This window comes from Symsagittifera roscoffensis, chromosome 2, assembly GCF_963678635.1.
Source record: "Symsagittifera roscoffensis chromosome 2, txSymRosc1.1, whole genome shotgun sequence".
Classification (NCBI taxonomy): Eukaryota; Metazoa; Xenacoelomorpha; order Acoela; family Convolutidae; genus Symsagittifera; species Symsagittifera roscoffensis.
The window spans coordinates 66,801,719-66,812,285 of NC_087063.1; the positions used below are offsets into that span (position 1 = coordinate 66,801,719).

Consider the following 10,567-nt stretch of genomic DNA (forward strand, 5'->3'; position numbering starts at 1 on the left):
AGTATCCAAGTTAACTGTAGTATGACGAGCCAAATGAAAAAATTTAGGGAGAACATAAACTGACAGTGTTAATGATTTGGCCCTCAAAGATATACTTAATGAAATTAACCCGCGATGTTTTTGAATTTGAAAACTCAACGATTGTTCAATATTTTCAACTATTTGGGAAGTGTAAAACAAGACACCAAGTATTTTTGTTTCCTTGACTGTTTTATAGGGTGATAAATCAGGTATGGAAAGCACTTCACTTTTACTTATGTTAATCATCATCTGAGTTTGTCTGCAAAATGTATAGATTAAGCGAAACAACCTGTCAATACATCGGATTTTGATAAAGCAAGTTATTTCGTCTGCATATGAAACTAGTTTGGGCACAATAACCCGAAACCGTCAATTGCTTCTGTAGATTCAATTGCTTGAAGAAGGGGCTCGATAAAAACTATAAACAGAAATGCGGAAAGAGGGCAACCTTGTCTCAAACCGCGATGAATTTTGATGCTGGCTGATAAAAAAACCATTTATCTCAATTACTGCCTTTGAGTCCATATACAAAGTTTCAATAGCTCTAACTGAAAACTCATCAAGGTTTAACACTTTCAAAAAACTTTGATGAGAAGTGATCTGTCAACTCTGTCAAACGCTTTAGAAAAGTCTAATTTTACAGCACATGAACCTCTGTTAGCCAATCGTTCTGGAGTAATCGCTTTTTTCAACTTTCTTTTTGCTGTGTGCAATTGTCCTCCAGGCAAATACGCGTGCTGATGGTTTTTTACAACTTTGCAAAAGTCTTTTTAGTTCTATTACAGACTACATGGGCAAAGATTTTCGCGTCAGTATTCATGAGGCTGATGGGGCGAAAATCTTGTATTGCTATGGCATTTTCAGATTTCGGGAGCAGTTTTATTATTGCTAAACAAAAATTGTTTGGAAGTTTTTTCCACCATGAACAAAAAGATTAAAAACTTTAGCTAAAATTGAACAAAACTCATCCGTAAAAGTCTTATATAGCTGAGATGTAAGGCCGTGTGGTCCAGGCGAGCTTCTCAAGTTCAATTTGTTTATAGCCAAGTGAATTTCATCTTCTGTAAAGTAATTATAGCTATCATTCTCATTATTTTTGAGCTTATTTTTTGATAGAAATGTCATTAGTAGTTGATCGGAGTCTGTTGTAGAATTATTTGAAAAAATATTTGAAAAATACTTTCGAAACCGATTAAGATTATCCTCATCCGTATGATAAACGTTCTGATCCACCTGAATTCGCTTGATTGAGTTAATTGTGTTCTTTGAGGTCCATTGACAGCAAAATTTGGGCACACCCTCAAATGTATAAATGAGAGTTTTTTGAATTTTTCGACATTCTGAAAAATCTTTTTCCTTGGAAACTTTTTGAAGATGTTCCAGCACTAAATGATATTTTTCAATCAAACTAGGGTTCGGACCTTTTCCGCTGTGAATGCAATTTCTGAGAACATTTTTGTGATACTTCAATGTATTAAGTTCTTTTTGATCTACACGCTTTTTGTTTTCTTGAATAAACCTCAGATGGTCACGAAAATTGTGTTTAACGTTTTCGTAACTACTTGATGATTCATTTTCAAAAAAGTTTTTTAGACCTTCACGAGTTAAGCTGGCGTTGTTTTTTAAAATTTCTCCATTTAGTTTCCAGTAACTAGGGTCGCGCTGATACAAGATAGATGGCTTAACAAAAACGTGTAAAAGAAAATGATCAGATATTGATATTTGAGTGCTTTGCATAAAGTCATACTCTGTTTCGAACTTCAAAAAACACAATCTATGCGCGCAAAAGTTTCATGTTGTTTGTCATAATGTGTATAATCACAAAAATCATTTTTGAGTGCAAAATCAACAAAACCAAAACAAGCAAGAATTTGTTCTTTGAGTTGGGTAAATCGTTTGCTACGCGCATCATTCAACTTATGTATTGAAGAACTGTTAAAATTGTCATAACTCAGCGCAATAAAATTACCCATCATGATAATTTTCGAATTATTAGGCAAAAATCTGATGCTTATTTTCAGGGAATTCAAAGTTGCTTGGATTGAATTTGGGTTTGCATAAACGTTAATAACAAACCAATCAAGTTTGACCAAATTAAACAATTGAAAACCTGTACTTGGAGCAATTCTTTTTGTAGGACTCAAATTTGATGACCATAACGTTAAGAAATCACCAGAATTATTTGAGTCCGGTATGAAATCGAATCAAACATTATATCTATCCAGTACACTCACATGTATATTTGTAATTTTGATATTTTTGCTACCTGAATGCACAAAATGAAACTGGGCGATTTTTTTAAAACTTGGCATTTTTTGATAAGTGACGGTAATTTAGCTGGATTTCCTATGCCAAAAAATATTAACGGAAAAAATATCTGGTTTTTCGCACATAGAAATTTTGCTAACACTTCCCTCCAACCAAGCCTTCTCCGTTATTTTTAGATTTTATTTTAGATCCTTTCTTCCGTGTGAAAACCGACCACGAGGTTGGTGAAGTTTCACGCTCTCTTTTTGTAAGCTTTCTTCCGTCAGAGGAATATTTTCGTTTGTTATTTTCGATATTTAAATTGTCTTTTATTCTTTTGCAGAGTAAGAATGAAACTCTACGACCTGATTGTTGAGAACCTCATCCTTTTGTTTTTCTTCGCTTGGAGTTGCTACACTATTTGTTTTAGATTCATTGATCAAAATTCTAGATGGTGGTGTTTCGACATCCTTATCTTCATCATTTTTGGTACCATTACAAAACTTATCGGTGGTTGTTTCGTCATCGTTTTTCTCGTCGCTGGCGTTATTGGAGCTTGGTTTTTGTGAGTACTGATTATTTGGATTATTGGTTATTTGGTTTCCTGTGTTGCACAAATCATCGTGATTACCTTTTTCTTGGCGTCCAGGCATCTTGCATTTTTGACATTCATGTAATGACGGTATGTGAAACGAGATTTCTACACCTTTCCACATTTTGAAGCCGACCATTCTCGATTTGTAAGACCAGTCCGTCAGCTTTTTCTCTTGTTCTTCGTTATGAATTTTAACTTCTAAAATGGCTCTTCATGTGTAAACATACTGACCCGGTTCAGCTACGATACAGGTCTCACGTTGGAATATGGGGCTATGAATTATGTCCTTGAATTTTTTCTTTTTATTGACTATTGAAGAAAATCATTTTGCGTTAAAATTTTAAATTCAAACAAACGTATTCGCACATTTTGTGCATCATCAGGTTTTAGAAATTCTAAATGATCTGTACAAAATGATCAAAGATCATAAACAGTGTCACAGACTTTTTCTGAAAGTCAATTTGTCTGAAATCAATTTTTCGTTATTTGTACAGTTGCAAATCACCATGTCAACTTTTAAAAATTATTCTAATTGAAAATTAGTTTTTCATGCATACAAAATAATTATACAATATACACGCGGTTATTATTTTATTACACATTTGTCCATTTATTGGATGTTTAATTTACTCTTTCTCTTCTCTCATACAAAATAATTAGCAATAGCACAATGATTGCTTTGAAAATTTGAAATCTCTTTTATTATTTGCCAAAAGTTTTCTCTAAAAATGCTAGACTTCTGTCAATTTTATTGTAACCTTAGTTTTTTGCCTCCACGCGTGTGTTGAGCAAGCGGAAACAAGTCGAAAGATTGGAGACTCTTTTCTAGGCTAGCAACCTGTTGAGCGCGCTGATTGAATCATTTGATTTTAATCAAATCAAGTTCAACACTTGCTTGGGTTGTGCTTTTTTGGTGCCGGTAAGACGCACAGTAAAAATTTAGGGTGTCCGAGAGTAAGCTGTATCGAATCCAAATTATATACACCTTTTCAGGTTTGTATATTTTCGATTTCCTGTTTAGAAAGGTGTTAAAACGGATGAATAAATCATTTGATGAACTGTTAATTAGCAAACTTTAATCAACCTGCTTGTGTTGCGCTCATTATGTGCCGGTAAAACGCACCCAAAATTCTCCTATAGAACCTTCCTGCAGAACCTTTTAATTTGCAAACTGCTTTTTGAAGGATTTTTCCTAAGTTGAAAAATCAAATTCCTTTTTGGGCCAAAATGTTTTTCTGTCTGACTCTTTCAGACCCTTTTAAATTGATTCATGTCCTTTGATAAGTTTGAAATTTTGTTTTTATTTTTTGCGTTTGGTTGGTTCAATAGTTTGAATTCATCAAATCAGAGTTTTTGAAGTCTAATTCTTGTAGAAAATCACGGATTCTGGTGAACCACGAAAAATATGAAGTTTTTACAAAGAGCCGATAGTTTTTACATAGAGTTTTTCAGATAGTTTTTTTCTTTTTGTCTGCATTTCTGCTGGTTGTAACAGTTTGCAGAGGATTTTCAACCGACTCCGCTGCTGATGGCAGGTAGTTTTGTATGTCGCTTTTAGTTTTCAGCCCTAGGGCAGCTAGTTTGTTGAAACATAAAATCTCCTCGCAGTACAGGTTGCGTATTTTGCCTGTGTAGTCGGCAAACTTAATAAAAAACAAGCTTCGAAGATTTTTTCTTGCAGAGCTAAGGTAAGGTAAACGCAGCCTAGTATAATTATCTGATAGATCCGTAATCTCGAAAGCTTTGTAACCCCGGAACGGCTCGGTTTGTAACCCCGGAATGGCTGCGACCGAGGTGGGAGATCGAAAATCTGACAAATACAGAGATTTAATTAATGATGGATATATTTTTCAACCAATAGGTTTTGAAGTTCAGGGTGCCGCTGGCCCTAGCACTGAGATTTTTTGGAATAAGCTTTGTAAGAACTTGTGCACGTGTACCGATGAATCTCCCTGGCAATATGGCTTGCGAAAGCCGCTTGCGTACTCGGCACAAAAAATGAGATAAGAACTTTCGACGAAATTTTTTATTTGTAACACAATAATGTTTAATATATGTTTTCTCGTGTCGAGTTGCGCGTTTTTATTGAAGAAACGTAACCCGTGTCGAGTTTAATTTTAAACACATCAACACTAATCATCTCTTTTAAATAATTATCATTTCCTTATCAAGAAAAATTGATGATTTTGACTGGATAAGGTGATGAAGGAACTCCTGACTGTAGCCTCGGTTACTATGATACTTTCGACCTGATTATTTTAAAAAGAAAAAAAAAGATAAGAAAAAAATTCTATTTGAGTTTATTTTAACTCCGGTTTATTCTGTGCAGGTGTTAGTTTTAACAACTGGATGACATGCTTTCCAACCATCTGATTCTCTTTACTTTCTTTTCTTTACACTTCCCTAATTTATGAAATTCCAAGGGTTTTTAAACTGGGAGAAACGATGAAGGACTAGTGTAGTAAATTTAGTTACAATGATAACATCTGACCTTTTGGTTCAAATTTAAGAATAAATAGAATAATTTTAGTGGCTCTTTTCATCGCTCTTTTTAAGTTTTTCATTCCGACCATTGTAAATGGGCAGGAATTTAGTATTCGCGTGTGTTTTAGTTTTTTCTTTTTTACCACACCAGTTAACCAAAACCAGGTACCGCAAACAATCATCGAAATGATTTGAGTGATATATCTTGTTAAAGTCCTTCAGTCGCCATTTGAGCGACATAAAAAAATTTCAAAAAATTGTCCCAGTGCTGAGAAAAACCGGTTTGAAATTTGTGAGTTTTAGACTAAATTTGAGCGATTAAAAAGAACGAGTAGAGCAATGATACCGTTCGTTAAATTGGATATTTAGGCTAAAAAAACTTGATTTTGAACGCTTCAGCTAGCATTTCCTTGGATTAAAAAATTTTTCTATGAAAATTGAAAATTATGCAAACAAAAATTTGAAATAATTTTGAATTTTTTTTTTAAAATATTTTAGTTTGTTTTATTCTTTTTTTGAGGACAGCAGTTGTCAATTATGCCTAATTTACGAACTTTCTAAACGTGTGTATATTTCAATAATCAGACCAAAAACAAGAAACACACGAATTTGAAGACTTTAGTAAAATGAAGAACTTGTTTTGTAGTTTTTATGATTTTGGTCGGAACATCCTTCAGGTTATGCTTGTTATTCAATGCTTGTGTTTGATGCCTAATTTTAATCCTTTTTCAATCAAAAAAATATAATTTTGTGGAAAGAATTCAAAAAGATTTGTCAAAATTACACTTTAAGAACAGTCTTGGCGACTTGCACATCAACCAGCTACCATTGCTAACCAAATTTTATTTTTTAATGTTTTAATTTGTGATAAAATTTTAAACTAAGAACTCCTCGCTTTCTGCTAAAAGGATATATAGAATTGGTTGTGTCCCAAATTGTTCAAATAGCCACTTTATATCTGTAATTTAATTTTCTCTTCAGGTCCCAAATTTTTGTACAATTGATGAATTATAAGCTGTTATGTTTAGAGGTTTCTTTATGTACGTAATCTGAGTGAAATTGTCTGTTACAGAAAACTTGTTGCCAAATCTGTGTTATGGTTACCATTTGAATAGATATGGCTAGCAAAGGACAAAAGAAAAAGGATTCTGGCCGAGCTTCTGCTGCTTCAAAAGAGTAAGTTTACTTTGCAATTCAAATACTTATTTGATTAAACATTGATCGAATTTAACTGCCTCCCCATGCATCGCAACTCAAACTTTTTGTTTTGAATCTGCTTGAATACCTCTTCCTTGGCATTGGCGGTCTGTTTGGTCGTAGATTTAAAGATATTTTAATAGTTTTCATGTGCTCTAGAAGGCTTAATTTATGGTTACACAATGGGGTTGTTAATTACATTGTGCATGTTTAGGGGTACAGCCAGTAGTGTGAAAGGAGTAGAGTCAAAAGTGACTGCAAGACAACAGTTTACAATTTGGCCCGAGTGGAGTGATGCTGATGTCAATTCAGAGAAATGGGTGAGCGAATTTATGTATGGATCAGACTTGCCTCAAGCAAAAAGTATTATCAAATCGGTTACAAGGCTTTTCCCTGTAGAGAACTTGTCCGGCAGAGACACATATTCCAGCTTTGTTGTTCCGACTATTCCACAAAATGTGTAGGAGCTATGGTGTCGCTTGTGTTTTTTTCCTACGCATTTTGAGTTCCTCAAAAAATACTTGTAAGTTTTAAGTGTGGTATCATATAAAAGCCTTTTCAGCAGTGATTTGGTTTCCAACCAAATTTAGAAAAATTATCTTATCATCGGGCCAAATCTGAATTTTTACTGTTTTCAAACTGAATGGCACAAAATGTACGAATGACACGCTGAGAGACTGAAATTTCCATTTATTTATGAGCATTTTTAACTGTTTTTCAATCGCGATTCATTGAAAAAAAAATAACAGGAAATTTATCGAAAAGAAATGAAAAAAAAACAATAGGCTTTTTTCATTTTTCTTATTAGTTTGATTTTTAGTTTTTCTGTTTTTCAATCAATGTGTTCTGATAATTCTTTGCTACTTGCACAGCAACTGCTTATTGTTTTGACTTCTGAAAAAGGTGACGGAATAGTTTTGCTCGGGGTGGTTTTTGTTTTCGCCAGACAAATTTCGTTTTTTTACTCGCAATTTTTGACAAAATATTTTGAAGTCGGCCAAAAGGTATTGTTGTCCTGAGCTCAAATTCAAAAATATATTTCATCTGTGATTTTTTGTGAAATTGTAGGGGATAAAAATTGCAATCTTGGGATAACTAACGCGCAATATTTTGTGCTATTAACACGTAAGCGAAGATCTATTCCGTCTCAGAAATCGTTCCAAATTGCATTGAGTCAAGCTAATTGATCTATTTAATAGTTTGCTATTTGCTAAATTTATCACTCTGTACTTAAGATAGCGTGTGGGGGACTGTTTTCACAAAAATAAAAGAGAAAAAAGATTTAAAGGTGGCTTCGGTCACGGAGCCACCCACCGACTGCTAGAGCAAGGTCTCCTGCATAGTTGCAGTTATCAAATGATGGGAAAAACTCGAAAGAAAATCAAAATGGGAAACAACCGAAAAAGTCTTCTGGATCTGCATGCAGTGAAAAGGAACCCATTCAGGCCACAAGAACTATGAAAAACAGATGAGCATAGTCAATATCCAATTTTTGTGCTATACTTAATAGCAAACACTGAAAAAGTTATCTTCATTGTCGAACTACTGAAAAAAAGCAATAAATTGTGGATACTTTGACGCTCAAGTTTAAGAACGCGATGGCCAGAAGCTATTCAAATTTTTTGGACAACGTTCACAGGTTGTGAAAAATAATGGGTTCGATTTTCTGTTCGATTTTGAAAACTCAAAAAAAAACTACGATAATACATCAAAAACATCAAAAAACGACTGATGATAAATCAAAAGTTCACCAATTCTTTCGCTATTTGACGCCAAAATGTCAATCAAGCAAGACAGCAATCAGCCTCGATAACCTGCAGGACTGAATTGGCGCGCAAATATAACAAATGAAGACTCAAGGTCGAAATAAAGGGACACAATGTGAAAATGTCAACAAAAATGTGTATGTCTGACCCAATAAAAGAGAAGTCCAAAATTTTCTGTCAGGTAGTGAAACCCGAACGAGGCACGAAACGCCCTGAAGAAAGATAACACAGGACACTAGAAAGCGTACAGCGTGTTTGAAAGCGTGTATATCAAAAGTTGAGCACTTGATGCAAAGTACAGATTGCTTTCTTAATTGAAAAATTAAAACGCGAACAAATTCGACAAAACAATTCTATGTTAACTTGCTGGAAACAAATTAGCAACAAGTGCAGCTACTGCGTTGGTTTAAAACACCTCATTTGAAAATGAGATCGAAATCGCAGCAATATTTAAGAAATATGATCTGCTTTAATCGAGCGCAACGATTTAGTGCGAAAATACAGAGAAAAAAATAACGACAGAAATACGTCATTACGAAAACAGCGCGAACAAGTTGAGCTGGCTATTGAAAACTACAGTTTTGCCCTACAAGTTTAGTTACAAATGATAAACTGTGTTTATCATAAATCTGGTTTCATATCATAAACTATCATTTAAATGTGATTTCTTCATTAGTCATTTTACCCATACGTCGACTCAAGGTGGCCCAACAATAATTTCACTTATAAACCATTATGCATTTTTTTCCTCAAAGATGCATTTGTTGAAAATGCTTGAATACAAATTATAAGTCCTTAACCAGAGTCATAGATAGATATTCTATCATAAAATAGTAATAGTTATCAAAATGGATTGTAACATTGTTACCGCAATCGTTACAAATTTATCCAGCTAAACAACTTAACCACCCGGGAAATGGGTGAGCGAATTTATGTATGGATCAGACTTGCCTCAAGCAAAAAGTATTATCAAATCGGTTACAAGGCTTTTCCCTGTAGAGAACTTGTCCGGCAGAGACACATATTCCAGCTTTGTTGTTCCGACTATTCCACAAAATGTGTAGGAGCTATGGTGTCGCTTGTGTTTTTTTCCTACGCATTTTGAGTTCCTCAAAAAATACTTGTAAGTTTTAAGTGTGGTATCATATAAAAGCCTTTTCAGCAGTGATTTGGTTTCCAACCAAATTTAGAAAAATTATCTTATCATCGGGCCAAATCTGAATTTTTACTATTTTCAAACTGAATGGCACAAAATGTACGAATGACACGCTGAGAGACTGAAATTTCCATTTATTTATGAGCATTTGTAACTGTTTTTCAATCGCGATTCATTGAAAAAAAAATAACAGGAAATTTATCGAAAAGAAATGAAAAAAAACAATAGGCTTTTTTCATTTTTCTTATTAATTTGATTTTTAGTTTTTCTGTTTTTCAATCAATGTGTTCTGATAATTCTTTGCTACTTGCACAGCAACTGCTTATTGTTTTGACTTCTGAAAAAGGTGACGGAATAGTTTTGCTCGGGGTGGTTTTTGTTTTCGCCAGACAAATTTCGATTTTTTACTAGCAATTTTTGACCAAATATTTTGAAGTCGGCCAAAAGGTATTGTTGTCCTGAGCTCAAATTCAAAAATATATTTCATCTGTGATTTTTTGTGAAATTGTAGGGGATAAAAATTGCAATCTTGGGATAACTAACGCGCAATATTTTGTGCTATTAACACGTAAGCGAAGATCTATTCCGTCTCAGAAATCGTTCCAAATTGCATTGAGTCAAGCTAATTGATCTATTTAATAGTTTGCTATTTGCTAAATTTATCACTCTGTACTTAAGATAGCGTGTGGGGGACTGTTTTCACAAAAATAAAAGAAAAAAAAAGATTTAAAGGTGGCTTCGGTCAAGGAGCCACCCACCGACTGCTAGAGCAAGGTCTCCTGCATAGTTGCAGTTATCAAATGATGGGAAAAACTCGAAAGAAAATCAAAATGGGAAACAACCGAAAAAGTCTTCTGGATCTGCATGCAGTGAAAAGGAACCCATTCAGGCCACAAGAACTATGAAAAACAGATGAGCATAGTCAATATCCAATTTTTGTGCTATACTTAATAGCAAACACTGAAAAAGTTATCTTCATTGTCGAACTACTGAAAAAAAGCAATAAATTGTGCATACTTTGACGCTCAAGTTTAAGAACGCGATGGCCAGAAGCTATTCAAATTTTTTGGACAACGTTCACAGGTTGTGAAAGATAATGGG

At 34.1% G+C, this 10,567-nt stretch overlaps 1 protein-coding gene across 13 annotated transcripts in view; it reads left to right on the forward strand.

The window, feature by feature from the left end:
- The window catches only part of LOC134840218 (androglobin-like), a 606,395-nt gene that overhangs the window by 512,374 nt on the left and 83,454 nt on the right, over nucleotides 1–10,567 (forward strand). For all 13 annotated transcript variants that reach the window (XM_063855943.1, XM_063855945.1, XM_063855941.1 and 10 more), the window contains exons 2-3: nucleotides 6,418–6,523; nucleotides 6,759–6,864. In XM_063855943.1, coding sequence (XP_063712013.1) covers nucleotides 6,465–6,523; nucleotides 6,759–6,864 — 165 coding nt within the window. In that variant the 5' untranslated portion in view covers nucleotides 6,418–6,464. The remainder of the gene's footprint in view (nucleotides 1–6,417; nucleotides 6,524–6,758; nucleotides 6,865–10,567) is intronic.